Here is a 21,014-nt window from a genome sequence, read left to right on the forward strand (position 1 = left end):
GTAACATCTCTCCTCACCCCATCATTCTCCATCCCATTACCTTATTTTAAGAGCTTATTTTCTATTTCTCCTCATTGGAATGTCGTCTCCATGAGGCAGGCACATGTTCACTGCTCTATTTCTGGCATTTGGCACCAACAGGAGTGATAATGTCTCAATTGACATGCTATTCTTAGTTCACTAGCTGGTAATGTAAGCAGCAAAACCAGATCACTTAGATGGAAACGATTTTTACATTTTAGGAAGCCCTCATATCTTCAAAATGTTAAGTGTGGATATAATATCAAAGTTTTTATTCTAAGTTAGATAAATTAGACTATCATTTGAGAAAAGAAAATCTTTGTTTAGCTGTCAAACTACTGTACTGCTGTTGGGGAAAACAAACTTTTGTGTTACATATGAAAAGCTTTGTTCTGCCAAATTTCTTTTTTAATATAATTATGGTATGGAGGACATTTAATATCTGGGTTCTATTTCATGGAGAAAAACAAAACAGCATTACCGAGATAAATAACTTAGAACTGACAAAACAAAATTGGTTGAATTCCATTTTATAGGGTTGTTTCTTTCTGTTTTGCCTAAACTTATTACTCAAATACTTTTTAACAGTATATATTTCAAGGTTCTCTGAGAAATGATTTTGAATAAGAACTATATTAGGGGGCAAAGAGAAGTACCAGAGTACCTTAATTTAAGCACCATAAATATACCATTTAACTGAAATTTACATTTAAAAAATCTGGTGAGGCAAATGTGTATATCTTAAATTATTTTAAATATACTATATATCTAGTTTTATTTCAATTGTCTTCATATTTTTTAGGGCTTATATACACTTGCATATTTTTAGAAGTGTTAAAATATAATATAAAATCTTACTGTAGGCTTTTTGCCTTCTTTTAACAAAGTTTTTCTCCTGAGAACACCTTGGATAGTAACAGCTCCTGGATATAAATGTACTGCCAAATCTTCTGATTCTGCAGAACTATAATAATGAAATGAAGAAAAAACATATAAAAGCTTTAGAGTACAGTAGTTATCAAGTAGATACTTAAATGAAATGTAATTATTTTTGATTTTAAAACTGTTATTTTATTCAGAATGAGAGGACATTGACAATTATAAAGGTTTACTGATCTGAAATTTTTAAGCTGTCACAAAAGTTAATCAGGAAATTATTAAAGTCAGCAGATGATTAAAAAACACACACTTTATCACATATTTGAACAAGTGTAATTTAGAAAAAACAGGGCAATTTACTTTAATAAAGATTAAATGGAAGATTTAAGACTTTTCTTCTTCTTAACATGCCACACTGCATCAGTGCTGTGAACTTTTCCCCCAATAGAAACTTTATGTCCTGGTAGGAAAGACGAGGAGTCTATTTGTTAGAAGTATTTATGCATATAAACCTCAAAATAAAAGTAATACAAGCTCAAAAGAGAAAAAGATGAAAAAGAAAACCCACGCTTCATTAAATTCTAAAATAGGTGAAAGAATAAAAGCAATAACAACATATTATAAAATGGCTTTCTACAATAAATTTTAATGACATTTAAATGCTATCAATGCATGAAGTGTTTGACGATAGCCTAACAGCTCTCCAAGAAAGAATAACTCCAAAAACCAAGATTTCCTTTTCATGTATCTTAAGAAAACCATCACAGAATAACCAAACATTTAAATATCTTTCCCCAACTGATTTAAGGTCCTATATTTAAAACACAACTAATTTCTACATGAGTTAATGAAAACACACACACTAATGAAAATCTGTCCTTCTCTGATGACCTGGCTGAGCTGCAGAATTCCTACAACAGCGAAGAAAACGGAACTTTGCCATTTTATCCTTTTGTGATTGATTATTTAGGTGTCTTCAAAGTGACTTAATAGCCTAGAAACCACTAGAAATTTTAGGCCGGCTAGAGGAGACACCATCAAATGGACATCAAGTTCACATCTAAAGTTGATTATTTTGTTGTATCATGAATTGATTACCCATTACCACTAACCTCCAGCCCCCAAATCAATCCACCATCCTTATTTTCTTCTGCAGCTGATAACAGGGCAAAAAGAGACCATGTTTAACTAGATGAACAATTGAATGAACATGAGTTTAAATACACAAGTATCATGTAATGGAAACAGACTAGTCAGGGCCTGCAGTTTATCTAAAAAAATTCTTTTAAAAGACAAATCTAATGTAAACTTACTAGCAAAGTAAATGTTTTGATTGTAGCCTTTGAACAACAAGGGGATTTTTGTATTGCCCATCCAATAATGAGCAGCATTAGAAAGACCTGTGCAGTTAAAAAGCTACCAACTTGGAATTGTTTTTAAAATGTGACATAAAGATGCAAGTTTCAGCCATTAGCTCTGTGGATCAGAAAGAATAGTTCAAATTTATCTCTAGATTAAATCTTGGAAAGAAAGTTTTCCTGGGCATTTTTTTAAGTTTTTAAACCAATTAGTTGAGAAAGAACAGAAATAATGTGAGACCACACCCATGTAAGCCAATCACCAACACCAGAGGGGAGTTCTGTGACCCCTGAATGCAGGGGAATTGTACCTGCTGGCCTTCATGTGGCTTCGATAGCCATTTCGTGCCACTCGTGTCACCGGGCCGAGAGAATGGTATAATCTGTTCCTGTTGGATTCCATTATAAATTGTATATATTACATATACTTTTATTCACATAATTATCAATACCTAGAACAGTATAATTTCTTTGTGTAATACAGCTTTCCAAATCTTACAAAAGGTTTGTATGTGATTGTTTCTCTTTATTTTTTAAAGCATGCAGCACAAATTTCTAAAATTTTTCTTTTACTATTGATGCTAGAAATCGTTATGTGCTTAGTACATATCATACATTTATGTATACATTCACTGTAACAAATCTGCTAAAATAATTAAAGAGCTGTTTATAACCAGATACTATCAAAACCTGAAAAATACTTCAAAAATCCTTTGTGTCTATTTCAGTTCTTGGATTCTAGTTTAAATACGACACCTGGATTCATACAAGTAATTCATTTTTATTATATGTCCCTATGAAGACACCTAAAAGCAATGTGGCCTATAAACTTAAATTACAATGTGACTGAAACACAGTATTTTCTTCCCTATCCTTTATATTAAGTCCAAGAAAATTAATAAGCGACAAACTGAGTAAATAAAGGCATTATTTTTTTTCCACGTCAACTGAAATAAGTAAATGATAAAGCCAATAAATGGTAAAAATGGTATGGATTAATATTTATCCAAAATGGCATGTAATACTTAACAAAGGAAATAAATACACACACACAAACATTGATATTTCTTTGCCTGGGAAAAGCCAAAAGTAGCATGTTGATAAATGATATTTAAAACAAAAACCATTATTTTAGCAACGTAAGCAGCAACATATTTGATATATCTCTAGGAAATAAGAACAAAAAATGGCATGTTTAACATTCAGAGTACTATTTTCAAGTTCATTATCTATTTTAAATCCTAGTTCTTTCTTCGCTTATTATTATTATTATCATCATCATTATTTCTGAATCTTTCTGGGCAGCATTAATTTGCTCTCAGAATGATCCAAGAGCTACTGATTTAAACTTGGCACAAGTACAGTAGATTGTTTTTAGCTGCAAATGTCTCCAAAGCAAAACATTTGTCATAAAAGAAAACTATTGATTTGAGATGTGAAGGTAGCACTGTTAAGTATATCTTCAAAAGTAACCTGCTGGGATGAGAAGAGATTGTTTAATACACCACCATTCCGGTTACTCAGACCTCAAGCAATCTGAGAAAAAATTTTGTTCATTGAAATATCAAGATTGATATTTTCTACCTAAAGATTACAATACACTCTATAATCAACGTGGCATTCTCTTTTTAGAGGGAAAGAACTAGGATAATTCGTACAGTAGAGACAGCATGCCAGAGGCAACTCTTGTGTTTTTCCCATTTCAGGCAAACCCAAATAAAAGATCGAAAGTAAAAGTTGGAAGAAAAATAATATGCAAAATCAAACTGTTAAGAATCCCCCCCAAACAAAGAGAACAAAATTTGGGAACACTGATAATGTAAAAAGGCTTAAAAGTACTTTGAAGTATGGGGTTTATAAGTAAAATCTGAATTACTTAAAGGGTGAGCATTCTTTATGAAGTGTTATCAGGAATAAGGATATAATTTTCCAATTAAACAACATAAAATTAACCAATTCAAATATAGTTTAATTGTTTTTTTATTAAAAAGTCACCGATAGGGAGGTTAGGTCACTAAATATTTTCAATTCCATCAATTTTAATATGACCTTCAAAATTCAATCTAAATGACACTCTGGTTTAGAAACTTAGGTTGCTTGGTTTATATGCAAAAAAGAGCAATTATTTTGGTCAAGAATCAAGTATCTTATAAGTATAAAAATGGCAGAACTGAAATGGTCAAAGACAATACAAAAATTCTAATGAACATTTAGTAAAGAACAATTAATTGCACTACTCGGCTACCTTTTTAAGGACAGCTGATATTGGGAGACCAATATGGCATGACATGTGCTGCAGACCAATGATGGCTTTTATAGCTTAAAGCAGTAAGGAAAGGAGAAGGAAGTAATTCAGTATAAATCCGTGTGCTCTGTGCAACTTTGAGTTAAATTTAAATTCAAACTTTAAGCTGCTTTACTTACTGTATAATTTAAAATCTATTAAGTCTTTTGTCCTTTGACAAAGCAGCAGAGCATGAAGTTGACCATTCTATTAATGCTTTAAATTACTTAAATAAATCAGAATTCAAGGAAATAATTTTAGTTTTCAACACATAGTAGATAAGTTGACTATGATTATTGTTTTAAAATTACAATTTTAAGTGTACTAAAATTTATATACATATGTCAAGCCACCAAACAAAACATGCATTTGTTAGATAAGACTTAAAGATCAACTCCTAATTTCTGCCATCATCAGGAACCTTAATTAGTCCCTTAGAGACATGTAATAAATATTATCTTTTAAAATTCATATATTAATTCATGTGAATTATATTATTCACATACTTTAAGACAGATAGAAAAACAAAAAAAAAAAAACTAAAAGCAATTCAAATAGACAATTTTTCTTACCTTTCAAAGGCAGGCCATGAGGTCTCCTCACTTAGCTCAGAACCATCACTGCTCCCTAAAATCAAAAGTTAGTCTATTTTTTAAACAACAGAATTACAGTTTGAATTTTTTATTTAAGAAATTTCTCTATTTGTGCTTGTAAAATGATGACGGTGCCATTTGTTGTTGAACATATACATATTAATTCTTCCTTCTAACATTATTGCTGCTAGATTTATTTTGCAATATGTGGGAATATAGTTGACAAGCCTACCTAAAATAACAAATTAGCATAAAACATTTTTTGCATGTCTACTTATAGCTCAAATTCATTATGTTAATAAACAATTTTTGTACCATTAGAGAATGCACATAAGCACAAATTTTTTCCTTATTAGGTTTGCCATAATTTAAGACCATTATAATTATGAATTTCATGGCATACTTCTTTCCCTTTGTATTCCTCTCAATACCTATTACTACCCTAAGAATAAAAAGCTTAATGAAATTCAATTTTTGCCTTTAGATGCAAGGTAGAAGAGGATGGAATACTTAAAAAAAAAAAAAAGAAGCAGTAACAATAGTACCAGAGTATCTCTCTGGCCAGAATATCATTTAAAATAGAAAATTTTAAATTAGTTAAAGAAAAAACTGAGGGGAATCAATTTGGTGAGTCCAAAACAGCTTAGATGGATTTAAAAAGTTATTTTAAAGATAATTCTGGCTCTCAGTAAAAGCGATGATGAATATGTCCCTTATGTAGCAAATTGAATTATCTATCCGACTTTCACAACCAGTGCTCCATGAAACTCAGACTCTAGTGTTGTAAGGTATCCATTACATACGATAAACTAATACCTCTTCTACTATGTATTTAGAATGGCACTAGCTATGCACCACCCTTGAAAGAGTCGAATAAACAGCCACTGAAATAATTTTCTGGTTGCATGGTTCAGAAGAGAAACTGGAGGTAATCTGTTAGTGGTAGATGACCTTTTGATCTGTAGCATTATGTGATAAAGATGGAAAATTTAAGCATAATTAGTATTATTTGTTTGTAGAAAATGCAAACTTTTCAAGAAGTCTGGCGCTCACATTGGACATGCCTCCCACAGCTAAGCAAGACTACGCAGGTTTCAAGGACGTCTACACAACACTAGACAATGTTAGAGGCCATGGTTCTAGTGTTGGTCAATTTCTCCAAAGTACTTTCTCAAGCTTCTATGGTATAGATTAATACAGTATATAAAACTTACAACTAAGGAAAACACCCTTTTGCAATTATGAATTTGTGTGTGTATGTGTATTAACACCCACCATTTGTGGTTATAGACATACTTTCTTTTCAGAATGTTAAAGCTTTGAAACAAAAACCCTAGGAGGTAATGCCTATGTCTCATGTTCTTAATTTACAAATAAGGATGTAACAATCTTCATTGTTTATCTACATAAGAGTCATAAAATAATTAAAAAATAAAGACAAAGGCAAAAATTACTCTTTCTGTCCTAAAAGTCTCCAAACTGAGACACTAACTGTAACTGAATGAAATAACTAGATAACTTATCTTGTAACCAAAAGAACATTTATGAAAGTAAAAGCCACAAATAAATTAGAATGTAATGTATTATCATTACAATACTTACGGGAAAAAGTCAAATATTTTACACACACACACACACACACACACAAACCTGTAATTTTAAAAATTATTAATTTTTGCTTTAAGTGACATGCAGGATTGTGTAAGTGCAACAAGTTTTTAACTGAAAAAGTTCTTCCCTTTTCTTTTTTGTAAATTATTGGTGTATCATTTTTCTGATTGAGATTGTTATTTGCATATAGGCAACTTACAGCATTAAAAAAAAAGTATTTCAGGTGGCCAACTTGTTTCTATTTTGTATATTTTGTCATCATTTAATCATCTGCATTTATGAAAAGGGGAATGCAGGAATAAAAAAACTGCATTGGTGTCTTTTTAAACACCAATAAAAAAACTAAATGGTGTTAGAAAGCTCTAAAGCAATTTCATTTTCAGGGTTTGGAACTCTCAAGGGTTAATGAAGTCACTGCGTTCAAGAAAATGAACTCCTGCATTTCTTTCTATTGATGGTTCGTCAATATTGAGACAATCATTGCAACAAGAGGCTTAGCCCTTGAGCAACCTGGCACTTCATAACAGAGAACATTTTCCTCCTTTGTTGCTTTTTAAAAGTAAAAATAGCATTGCATGGAGATTTTCTAATTATCAAAAGAAATAATGGTCAACTAGAAGATTCATAAGATAAGTAAAAGTTAGGAAGTGAAAACCAGTTCCTCTCTTAATCTCACTTTCCTCTCCAGTCTGGTCCAGATTCCTGCTCCCCTTCACAGGAGTTATGTCTTTCTTCACCTTTCATTCTCCAATCTACTCCAATCAAGCTTTGTCCCCACTATTTTATGAAGCAACTCTAGTCAGGATCACCAGTGACTTTTATCTTGCAAAATCCTAATTAACTAATTCCCAACCTCATCTTCTCTTTTTTGCATTGGATATTGATACATTCAATACTTCCCTCCTCCTGGAGTCACTTCCTCTACTGGGCTTTTGTGATACCATGCTCTGATTTTTTCCCCTATTTCACTGGCCCATCCTTTTGTAAAAAAAAAAAAAAGAAAAAAAAGGAAAAAAAAGAAAAAAATGTAATCAGATCTCTAAACGTTAGAATGTCCTCTCTTATTTATTATTTATCCTCAACCAGTCCCATAGCTTGAAATACTATAAATATGCTAACTCTTATACTTCTATCTACAGACCTGACCTTATCCCACTGAGCTTCAAATTCACACATTCAGTTACCTACCTGACAACTCCACATGGCCCAAACGTGTCCAAAACAGAATTCCTAATTCCCCAAACCTAGTCATCCTTCACAAATACCTCACCATCTACAAATGACTGCTCTTCTGGTCCTCTCTACCATGGTAACAGCACCACCATCTAAACTAGCTACTTGGTCCAAAAAAATTGGGAGTCATACCTGACTCTGCCCTTTCCCTCATTCCCACATCCAAACTGCATGCAGTAACCAATTCACCCAGCCACCTTCTTTTCCCACCATTCCTCAAATGTCTTTCCTTTTGGAGTCAAAAACACCGAACATTTTTTAAACTATCATGAATTATTAACTTCAGTACTACTAGTAAGATGATCTAATTGCTACTTTGCTTTTTATCAAATTTTCTCTATTTGTATTAGTAGAGTTAAGGATGTTTTTCAAGCTGAGTTTTGTTAAAAATCTCATTTTACATAAGTTGGAAACTTCTCCGAGAAATATTTCTTACCTATTGATATTCCACTAGAAAGAGTAGAACTTTCAGCTTGGCCTCGAGATGGTGCGTGGGGCTCCATGACACTGTCATCTAACAGATGTCTTGGCCCTGCATTTGGGAACGTTGCACTCTTAAATTCTGCTGTGTTCATTTTATGAATGAAACTGGAAACAAAGAGAAAATTTTCATATCTTTTATTAGTTTATAACTCAGGATATAAAAGACACAGAAAGGTTCAGTATGTAGATTTATCTTCTATCCTGTACTTACTTCTGAACTCTCCTAGTAATGAACACATAGGCATTACCAAAAAACCCTCAAACTAACAGTTTAGGGAAAACTTTTTAGGAAACCAGGCCATATCTACCTATGTAACAGAGAATACTCTAACTTTATCTTGACTCTCAGGTCCACTAAAAAATTGTTTTCACATTCACTCTTGGAAAATAGCTATTAAATTTTCACAAAAATCACAGCAAAGGTGATCTATGGACCCCATTTTGAGAAAACAATCTTGCAAAATAAGTGACATTAAACAAAAAAATCATTTTCCCATTCTTTATGTTTAGGAATAAAGAGAACAATTTTTATAAAGCTTAATTTCTGGTGACTTATTTTAGTTAAGACAAGACTACCTTGACACAAAAGTTATATATAATTTAATAGTAAAATGGTATATTGTTTTCCTGATTGTATTTATAATGATGCTCTGTGATGTTCATTTATCTCCCCTAAATGTGAAGGTGCTTTTGGGAAAAATTCATTTCCAAATTAAGATAAAGGAAGAACTAAACGCTTTTAGCAAACAAGGTATTTTACTGAGTCAGGAAAAGACCATTGCAAGAAAAAAAAAAATGCAAGGACACTATTTTGTTCAATAAACTAAATAGAAAGTAAATACAGCTAGAAACAATTTAAAAATTTGGAAGATAAAATTAAAAATGCTGACTTATAGCCCAAGCTATGGCACTTCCTATGTCCATGTGGAATCAGGTTCCGAGGGGATGGCGGCGTTTGCGGTAGCATGGCTCCTTCTGCTGCCACACTTTTCCTTCCACTTTGTGGAGATGCTCCTACTTCAGGACCTAAGGGTTCAATTTAAAAAGAGAGCGAGGGAGAAAAATTTTCAAATATTTTCAAAATACTTTTATTTTTAATTTCTTTATGTAAAATATAAAATGTTTTTAAATGGTTTAAATTTTAAGATAGTATTAATATGTTAATTCCATTTAATTGACTGAACATTAGAAATATTTATTTTCGGAGTCTTAAAACACAAAATCCCAAAACATAAAATCCACTGATTTTTATCTATCTGACTTGCACTAATGAGGCAGTATAACTATTCCCCCCATTTACAGAGGAAGCAGCCGAAATTAGAAGAGATGGGCTCGGGGTCTCACACCACAGTTGAAACCTGGACTAAACACTCAGGTCTTCCAAGTCCTAGTTCAGAGCTCAGTTAGTTGTACACGTGGCTTCTTCACTCTTACTTTCAGCTTCCTCTTACATAAAAAATATATAGGGCAGGTCAAGCATTCAAGTTAGAATTCAAGTCTATACTGACACTCTTTAAGCTTATGGGAATTAAAAAAAAAACCCTCAAAAGTACAGATATGCAAAATATCACTATTTTAAAATTATTTTATAATTTTTCAATTACAGTTGACATTCAATATTATATTAGTTTCAGGTGTACATCATGGTGGTTAGACTATCCTCCCTGATAAGTCTAGTACCCACCTGGCACCATACATAGTTATTACAATATTATTGACTAGATATTCCCTGTGCTGTACTTTCCATCCCTGTGATTATTTTTATAACTGCCCATTTGTACTTTTTAATCCCTCACCCTTTTTCACCCAGCCTCCCAACTCCCCTCCCATCTGGTGACCCTCAGTTTGTTTTCTGTATCTGCAAGTCTTTTTCTGTTTTGTTTGTTCGTTTATTTTGCTTTTTAGATTCCACACATAAGTGAAATCTAAGTATGGTATCCGTCTTTCTCTGTCTGACTTAGCAAAGAAAAGCACTTTAAAGAAAAGCACTTTATCACTTTAAAGAAAAGCATTTTTAAGAGATTTAAACTGAAATGTTTTCCTTTGCTTGGAATAGTCTTCCCCTTGGATACTATCATGGCTTATTTCTTCACTTCCTTTATAACTTATATGAGTCTCCAAATATTTTTTAGAATATACAGTAATATGAAGCTTAGTACCAAGATCTGTATTTGAAATTAAAAAAACATACTAATCAACAATTTCTTAAATAATGAGTATATCTCTTCAGTTTTATATTTTTGATTATGTGTGGTATATACATAATATCCCTATTATAATGCAACAGGTAAATTCAGAAACCATGACTACTTTTTAATATTTTCAGTACCTGATGCAGTATTAAGTAAAATTTTAAAAAATTAACTCACTAAAATTGATTTCTGTAATTACTCAAATTGGCAGAATTTCCCACTAAGACCACAGAAATTTCTCATGTAATCAACCTTCATCGCCTAGGACACTGTGTTCTTACCAAAAAAAAAAAAAAAAAAAAAAAAAAAATATATATATATATATGTGTGTGTGTGTGTGTGTATATATATATGTACACATATATACATATATATTTATAAACACTTATCTGTTATTTTCTGTCTATTGTATCTATTTTCCTCCCTTAGTTGGAATACTTGTACATTACGGACAAACTACAAATAACAACTCTTTAATTAAAAATCGAAAAAACCCAAACAAAAAAACTGATACATTTTAGAACTAAAAATAAACTTTTGTATGCAGTATAAAATGCACTAAGTATTTACTTACTTTGGAGTACATCCTTCCTCATTAGGTTATCAGATTTAGTGTTTGATAACGAGAACAAACCATGCACTAACCTACTAAATCTTCCCTGGAAGCAGCAGAACGTGGTGCGCCTGTCCCTGGCTCTATCTTTAATGAAAGCCTAAATTTTAGAAAGAAACAAAACACATACAGTGATTAACAGTTGACAAAATAATATCAAAGCCATATATGTTCTTACAAAAAGCTAAAAACATTTTTATAAAATAATCTCCGCTATGTATATTTCTCCAAGAGCAATCTTCAATAGTTAAGTCTCCTATCTCTTTCATACAAAGCTGATCTTATGGTTATTCTAGAAAACATTAGGGAGGGGAAAAACATTAAAAAGTCATATTTAAAAACAGAAAAACCTCCCCAAATTACCCCAATATTGACTAACAATTCTAACACTTTTAAAGATATTTGATGAATGACTAAAAGGTGATTTAACTTGAACGAAGTTATATTGATAACTAACACTTAAATTGAGAAGCTTTTATATATATTATTAGATACGTCATGCAAATTCTTTTTAGAATCTTCACTGGATGGGCTAAAGCCTTCTGTAGCACTGGAAATTTAAAAAACACCTTATTTAAAACTAACCATCCAAAAAACCAACCAATCCAACTTACCAGAAGAAAGATCTATACAAATAAAAAGGTTGTTTGTAAGATTCCTGGTAAATCTCTGCCCTAAGTCAAAGTTTATTAGTCGGTACTTAAGTTCCATTTAGGATCGTACATTCAGTTTTGAGTTCCACAGCAAAAAGAGATGATGATTCCTATCAGTGGAAACTATTTCAGGAAACAGGATACTAAGGTGATTGTAGAGAATATTTTGGTGTAGTCTACAAAGCCTATTATTACTAAGCATTTGTCTCAAAATTAATAAAAGCATTTTACTTTTTAGCATTCTGCCAACTGGAATTTTTTTATGTGATTGCATAATACAAGTGACATTCATAATGATAAATCTATTATAGGTTCTAAACTTATTTCTTTGGTAACTTAAGAGGAAATTATATACAACCATATTCTAATGATTTGACAGTATAAAATGCATGTATCGAACAGATATATGATAAACTGGGACTCTGCTCTTTTTCTTTTTACAGAGCAGTTTAATTATTTGGGCTACAGACGATACTGAATCCATTCCTTTGATAGTTACTGAACACCTGTCTTGTGTTGGGCTCTGTGCTCTCAGCCCTGGAACACAACAGAGACCACAGCAGACGCGGTGTCCTGGCCCTTCTGAAACACATAGGCTGGTAGGTGGAAGACAAACAAAAAACCCTCATTCCTAACACAGCATCTAAGTAGAAGAAACAGAAAGGACTCTGGGGGTGAATCCCAGTGCATCAGTAGCAGCTGATAATTGACAGCAGTATAAACAGCAGAAGTATCTTAAAAAGCACAACAGTGGAGCCTAGCCAGAGGGTGAGCTACCTGTATCACCATCAAAACACCACATAATAATAGTGATGCTGATTCACTGAGGAGAGATACTATGTTCAGTATTAAAATGACTTCAGAAGAATTTTGTCTTGATAAAATCACATGCATATAATTTGTAATATCTATATTAGCTGCCTCTATAGATGAAGTTGCCAAAAACAGAGGCATTTAGATACATGAAATATCATTTTTATTTAAATCTCTTTCATTATGAAAACCATTTTTTTCTAACTAATCATTTTAATGGCTCCGATCTTAAAATGCTGGTTTTCAACACATTTAATTAGTAGGTTCATGCAATATAACGGCGTTTTAGAAAAACCATCTATCTTCTTCAGGCTCCCATCTGACGATGCCCCAACACCAGCAGCGACTTGTGGTCCCTAACAAACACATGGTTTCCCACCCTATTTCTCCGATCATCCAGCTCCTGGAACACCTTTCCTCACTCTTCATGTGGAGCTAATGCCCATTCCCCTCTAAAATTCAGCCTCAGGTGACCTCCTAAAGCTGTTTATGTTTCTTTTCTCCTCACTTTGCCCACTTAGGCTGAGTCCCCTTATCTCTGTTCCCGCAGCGTCCTGGGTATACCTCTATCACAGTACTGTTTCAATTGCTTTGTAATTATGTTTTGCATTAGACTCAGCTTCTTAAGGGCAAAAACAAGACCTTATTTTTGTAATCCCAGCAACTAGCACAATAATTCATTTATAACAAAAGCTTAATAAATATTTGCTAAATGAATATAATGGGAAGGCTGTTCTGGTTATAGCTACTCATGAAAATAAAAATCAATATAATGGCATAAGCTTTGCTATAAAAAAGGAAACATCTTATATGTCAGTTTATATAGAAAGTTGGAACTATTTAATGGCTTAAATGGCTAACTTTACCCTTTAAGAAAAATAAAGAACAGCTTTAAAATAAACACTTTATTATACTTTCACCGTAGTCAATAAAAATTTACCATCCTCTATAACTGTACAATAATTTTTAGATTTCACTTCTATTGAATAATTAAACTTTAACTTCTTTTAAGTCCAATAAGTTTCTTGAGTCAGATACAGAAATTTTTAATACCTACTTACTCATATTTTGAGTTTTAAGATAAATCTCTGTACCTCACTGGACAAAACATAAGTGTTTTGTGCTATTCAGTAATTAGAGAGATGGAAGAAATAGTGATAAATGTAAGATATAGACCATCTAACTCAAGATTGCAACCTACGGCAACAAGAGACTTGTGAAACAACTCAAGGCTTAAAAAGCTGATCAAATGACAATGTACATTTTCAAAAGAATTACTGTGTAAAATCTTTCCAGTAAAATAAAAATTGAAATAGAAATACAAAGTGGTAATGTGTGGGGAGGAGATGTCAATAGAGATGTTTACAAACATTAGTAAAATTTTAAATACTTTAAGGCATATATCCAGAGCTTCTTAATATATTTCATATTTGAAGAAAAGTCATTTCTAGGTGTTAACCAGAATTTCTAGTCTTTTATTCATATTGTGTTCTAAAGAATTCTTTAAAAAACTGTTGAAACTTAATGAAACAGGAAGTTGATAATCGCTATCACATAGGTTTTATATGCTGCATTAACATTGAAAAATAACCTAGTTTTTCGTTTTGATAAATTTTTAAAGTATGACCTTTGATTAGGAAAAAGTATTTACTGAAGACACAAAGTTAAACTTGAAAGCTTGGGAACAAATGGCATAATAAAACTAAACAACAAAAAATGATCTTTAAATTAACAAATAAAGCTAAAAGAAAAATGAGAAGCCTCAAGAGAAATGAGCTCTTTATCCTCTCTCTCATCTTTGGGGAAAAAACTTGGTAGTTATGATGTATAACGTATCACTGATAAATAAAAAGAGTTAATAATTCAAAATTCCCTCCCACCTTGGCCACTACAGTGGATAGTAACAAGAAGGAAATGAACATCAGCTATTTTAAAAATGATTTTTAAAATCCTTAATACAGGACTTTCTATAATAAATAAAAGGGCAAGTGTGGTCTTATACCAAACAAATTGTCTCTAACCCAAAGGCAGGAAGGTTAATATTCTTTCAAACCACAAAAACAATTCAAAACAAGTTCAAAGATCAAAACCAGTTCAAAGTTGTGTCAAAAATTATCATTAAAAAAGGAGCAATTTTTCTATTTGTAGACAGTTTCATTACTTTTCAGTCTATTAAAAGATAAATTTCCATAAAGATCAATGCTTGACTATAGAGAGAAAGGAAGACATTTAAACTAGAGCTATCAATCCCAGCTCTCAACAACTTGAGAAAGATGAAATACTTTTTAATTAAAGAACAGATGAGGTATTTGTATATTGACTCAATTATGTTATGTGATTAAAAAAAAGATACGTGTAAATACCGTTACCACTGTGAAGATCCCAAGGATGAAGCATTTATTTGCATGATATCATGTAGCATATAGATGTTTTAAACATATGGGGGAGAGAGGGTGGAGGACAGGCAAAGTTATACAAACCACTTTTGAAATTCCAACTTACTTGTAATTATCATCTTCCACAAACTTTTGTAGTTCTTCTATATACTGAACAGAGTTCAGATATTTTTGGACGTGAGGCAACATAGGGATATCTAGGCAAAATGTGATAAATAATTAATGATCTAATAAAGTATATCTTAACCAGAATTTTAAAAATTGAGCTGATAAAAATACATTTAAAGGTAAATTAAAGCCACACTGCACCAAAATTTAGAAGGACATTACTGAGGTAAATATAATTTAAACTGAAGGTAATTTAGAGAATTACAGTTGCATGCTATTTGTATAGACGATAAAAAAATAAACAACCAAAAAACCCAAATGGCTCCATTACAAAGTCCTACATATTTGAGTGAGGAATTTCATAGAAAAACTTCATTGTGATTTATACACACACACACACACACACACACACACATATACATACACACGTGTGTGTATATTTTATTTTATTTTTTTTAAAGAAGACTGGCTCCAATTTGTAAATGTAGTTTTTCCTACGCTACTTAGAAATTTCAAATAAGATTAATTTAACATTACAATTTGGTTTATGTTGAAAAATATTGTGAAAAGGACAAAATAGGAGATTATTTGATTTTAACATTCAGTGATTCCCTACCACCCCTCCCCCACGACTTTTCAGATGTTTTTGCGGTTTTTCTTGAAGTATAAATGCACATAAGTTAGCTTTAAGACCAATTTATTTTAAATAAATCAGATAATGTAAACTCACTATTTTTATTATAAAAATTATATATCAGTAGCCTATCTTTACTCCCTATCAAATTGAAAGCATCCAAACATTAAAAAAAACCCATTTATAATCATTTGGGCTTGGGTAAGCTCTTTATGTGTTTCCATTATGTATTTCCATTATGGACAAAAATTGGTTATTTACTCAATATTAGGCTCACGAAAGCTAGTCAATTGTTTCTAGGATCAAGGGTCTTAGCTCCTTCCCTATCTGAAAAAAATACAAAAACTATTTACATAATAGCTCAAGGAGATCAAATGCGATGAATAGAAAATAATTTTGTAAATTATATTAACAAAGTTGTTACAAAATAGCAGAAAAGCAAAAGATAAAACTTAAAATTTTAAATATGAAACACTTCAATTCCTTAAAAGCAAGATCTTAACAAGGATGCTAAATATTAAACCGTGAAATAAAACCACCGTTACTTTTCTTCCCAATAAGATGACCCCTACGGTGTGAAAAGTGGCCATCAACGGTGTAAGTAATCAGCACTCACAACACGACTGGCTTAGCATCATCTCCCAGAATCTTACCATATTCACAGGATTGCTGTAAATCAGAAATTATTCGAAGGATGTTATTCATCAAATTCGATCTTTGCTCATTTTCTAGAATGCTGCCAGTGGACGGGTATGCTGAATCAATGTATGTTAAATCTGACAAATAGATACCTGAAATGAAATTAGATAAATGAATGTTTTCCTACTTGTAGCTTGGAAGAGTATAATGGCGGGGGGTTGGGGGGGGGAGCTAGCTGATAGCTGTATTTCAATATATGCTACATTTAGAATGTACCATTGTTAATACATTGCAGCCTTGTAAAAACATGACCACCGAGTCCCAGATTTCCGTGGAGCTGGAGTCAGACGTGAATAATATATGCTTTTTGTAAATATCTTATGATAGCATTTTAAAGTAGGGATTGAGGCTTGAGACAGAAACCCTAGCCCCTACGGGACCTAATGGAAAGATGCTGAGCTCTTGAACTGCCTGTCTCTGCCTCTGCCTAGTTGTGTATCATGGAGACAGTTATTTTAATCTCTGAGCCTCAGTTTTTATGTCTATACCACTGGGACCCTATTTTCCAAGCTGTGTATGTATAGCCGGAAGAAGTTATGTAAGCTAGCCTAGGCAGTACCTGGCATGGGGCAGTTATTTAATGTTAGTTCTATCCCCCTTTGTCTGGAGTTGATAACTATCACTTGAGTCTTAATTCAAGACATTTGAAAATTGTCTCATTCTGATAGAAATGTCTTGTTTTAAAGATTAACAGTTGGCTTTCTGAAACAGTTCATGTGACTACAAATTGGTAGTCACAAAGAGTAATTAACTCTTCCGCCTTCCCGCCATTTCCAACAACAATAACATACCCCCCAAAATAATGTGGTTGCACTAGTTCTGGATATCAAGGTCATTTACTTTAAAATATTTCATGTAAAGTATATGAGACAACTATAGTTGGAGAGAAAAATATACTTTGCTACTTTTACCTCATTACTGAATGTTCATGAACTCTCAGGGTAAATGCAACCAAAATGATGGACTCACTGTGTTCCAGATAAGCCCTATGTTTTTTCCTCATACCATTTCTTCCATTGTGAATGTTTCTTAGACTCATCTCTGCCCATCTAAACTATCTCATATCCATGTCACTGGCGACAAGACAGTTCTTTAGTTTTCTCAGATTCCAAGAAAGGAAATTGGGAACTGTCTAGTTCAACCCCCTCTTTTTATAGATGAAGAATCTGAGGCACACAGATACTAAAGGAAGTGTCAAATGCCCTGGGAACCATTAGTGACACAGCTGGATCTCAGAGAATATATGTACTTATACCCCAGATTCTTTTCCTTTTTTATTACACTCTGTTGTAATCTCATGCAGTACATATACCATTCACTTGGTAATTTTTATGACTTTATAATCTTTTTATTTAAACTTTCTCATATTTATATCTTATCTGTTCAAAACTATAAACTCATTTAAGGAGGCTGCTCTCTATTTTGCATTCTAAGAATATGAAAATCCAGCACAATGTTTCGACAATGGGCGCTTAATACAATGTGAAAGGTTGGCATGGCAATCCTTTCACTCATCCTAGTATCATTTCTTTTCCATTTAGTAACTCTTAACAGCATTCTTAAGTCACATATTATAAACACTTTTTTCTTTAGAGACTCTCAACTTCGTTTGTTGTGACTGCAAATCACTCTACAGTGAGCGCCTTTCCTTTTCTTCCAATCTCAGAGGAAGAAGAATCCCCTTCTTTTCTCTAAATCTAAAGTGTGATTTTGAATGTAATTCTCTGCCTACTATAAAAACCCACTGTTGTTTCCACTATCACTCACCCTCCGGGTTCCTTTCTGAGCCCGTGCACACACATAAATTTCCTCTACTTAAGAAAACAAAAATCAAAGCAAGCCTTCCTTCAAATCTGATCCCCTCAAGATAAGATATTTGCCCTCTCCCTCCAACAAACACCTTCAAAGAAAAACACGGACTAGTACACTTACTTATGTAATCCTTCATTCTATTTTTAATGTAATATTTGATATCGGGGAAAAATTGCAACAGACTTTGAAAGAGGCCAAAAAAGTTACTAGGTATCCTGTCTCCAGTGCATCCTTTTGGACCTTTTTGGCTATTTTACAACTCTGTAAATTGTTTAAAACTGGCAATAATACAAATTCTGATCCACAAAAATGCCAGTGAATTATGTCCATCCAGCGGGTGTAACTGATCATTGCCCTGTGGATGCTGAAAAATTTTGCAACTATTTGTACATTCATGTCAGCATTCCTGATCACCTATATGTACATGTGGTACTTTGAATTCTCCTTTGAAATGGTGTCAGATCTTCCCGATTTCCTTATAAACATAATGATTTAAATAAGACCTTGACATGTATTCATTTTACATTTGTGCGAGAATCATTTTATCTGTTACAAATTAGATTTTAACACATTTAGTATCACCAAACAACATAACAAACGTTAGCTATGACCAATAAACTAAGAACTACCTCCCCAAGACCGTTAAATCATCTAGATTGTTCCCTCTCTGTCATCTCCCTGCCTCCTGTCCAGAGGTAACCACTATTCTGAATTTTAAGATTCCCTTGTTTTTTTCAAGACATATGTTTGTATACCTGTACAATACATCACTTTTACTTACTTTTGAGCTTCAATAAATCATAATTTATATGATTAAACAATAATATCAGTAAAGTTAGAACAGGTACACAATAAATTATTTATAAACATTGTTAAATACATTTTTTTAAATATGGTCTTCTGTGACTGCTTTGTCCCACTTACTATTTTGTTCCTAAGGTAAATCTTACCATGTTGGTAAATGCAGCTCTAATTCCTTAAACTGGGAATAAACTAATACATAACTATATCACAATTTACTCATTTTATTTGATAGAATTTTGAATTATTCCCCCCACCCCACTGCCATGTTGCTATAGACATTTTTGGACATGTCTCCTTGTATATATATGTACAAAGATTTCTCTGTGAGATACACATAGGATGGTATATTAACGCTCAACTTTACAAGACAGGGCTATGTTATTTTTTTTTACCACACTTGAGCTTAGCCAAAAGGCCAAGAAGCAATGCCATTGTTTTTTAAAGCCATATAAATTCATATTCCCACTGACAGTAACTCTACTGATCCTTACTTGTGTTAACATTTGATATTATCAGTCTCCTTAATTTTTGCCAATCTTGTGAGTATCAAATGATACCTCACTGTGTTTTAATTTTCATTTCCTTGACTAATAATTTTTTTGCAATTATTAGTCAAAAATGCAAAATGGCGTTAAGCATTTATATTTCTATGAACTGTCTTTTGTCTGTTTTTTCTCCAGTGTTGTCTTTTTCTTATTGATTTCTAAGTTCTTAATATACTGTAGAAACTAATCCCCCTGGCAATTAAATTTTATCCAGTCACTCTTCAACCCACTATATAATCTGAAATCAATATGTATGTCGCTGCTGCAACTGATTCCAGCAGAGGCATAAATGGCCTCCTTGTTGTTCAATTTGTAAGCTTCTCTCGTGGTCTCCTCCTTTGTCTTTCTGCAGTCTTTTCACCATTCCCTTCCTTCTTCGGTTTTTACTGGCTTGAACCTTCCAAGCTTCCTGCAATCTGGGTTTTTGTTTTTCCTTATGTTCCCCAGAAGTTGGTATTCCCTCCCCATGGTCTCTCATTAATCTTCCCACACTACATATACTTTTTCTGGATTATTTTACTTCTGTAGCTTCAACTATCACCAAATTGCTGATGACTTTCCAAATCTCTCTATACAACTGAGCTCCTGACTTTCATTTTCAATTTAACATTCCAAACTAACGATTATTTGTCCCTAAACATCTGCCATTCCAATTTCTTACTGCAGTTAGTAATATTACTAATTGCTGAAGTTTGAAAGCTCAAAATCACTCAAATGAAAAAGCTCAGTAGGATCTTACTATCTCATATTTCCCCCAGATTAAGCTATTAGTGAATACAACATGATCACTGAATGATCAAGTAATGTACTACATACTATAAACCAGAAACCAGAAGCTGGCTAGACAAAAGTCCATTTGTCCCAACGTTTTCAAAATCAGGAAATATCATAGCTAAATTCCTAAAAGACTCTTTTCCTAAAAAAACTGGGAGATCTGGCAACAATGAGGTACAGCTGAAAAAGGTGCAGATCCCATTATACTAACCATTAGGATGTCAGTTTGTCATAACCCTTATTTTCCTGTTACTTTAGTTCTGGTTTACTTCACTTATTACCCATTTTGTTCTTGCTGAGCATTTATCTTTACAGGTCCTTGAAGTTGCAACCCCTGGTGTATCTATGTATCTCATAGGGATTTAAAGAAACAATTAATTCTGTAAAAGAGGCAGAAACTAAGCTAACTTTAAATAAGGCTGTGGGTCAACAGTTGATGGTACAGCATACCAGACAGAGAAAAACAGCATAAACTAAGGCAACAAGGAGGGGAAAACAAGGGTCTGGAC

The 21,014-nt window shown here is 32.7% G+C and overlaps 1 protein-coding gene across 2 annotated transcripts in view; it reads right to left on the minus strand.

Annotated features, from left to right (window-relative positions):
• The window catches only part of RALGPS2 (Ral GEF with PH domain and SH3 binding motif 2), a 131,051-nt gene that overhangs the window by 15,731 nt on the left and 94,306 nt on the right, over positions 1-21,014 (minus strand). The window contains exons 9-16 of one of the 2 annotated variants that reach the window (XM_081026132.1): positions 16,525-16,662; positions 15,236-15,326; positions 11,300-11,367; positions 9,353-9,488; positions 8,416-8,567; positions 5,115-5,169; positions 2,570-2,647; positions 880-985 (exon numbers count right to left, since the gene is read on the minus strand). In XM_081026132.1, coding sequence (XP_080882258.1) covers positions 880-985; positions 2,570-2,647; positions 5,115-5,169; positions 8,416-8,567; positions 9,353-9,488; positions 11,300-11,367; positions 15,236-15,326; positions 16,525-16,662 — 824 coding nt within the window. The remainder of the gene's footprint in view (positions 1-879; positions 986-2,569; positions 2,648-5,114; positions 5,170-8,415; positions 8,568-9,352; positions 9,489-11,299; positions 11,368-15,235; positions 15,327-16,524; positions 16,663-21,014) is intronic. The other variant, XM_081026133.1, reaches the window with a different exon arrangement.

The sequence above is a fragment of the Rhinolophus hipposideros genome (assembly GCF_964194185.1).
Source record: "Rhinolophus hipposideros genome assembly, chromosome: 19".
Taxonomy (NCBI): domain Eukaryota; kingdom Metazoa; phylum Chordata; class Mammalia; order Chiroptera; family Rhinolophidae; genus Rhinolophus; species Rhinolophus hipposideros.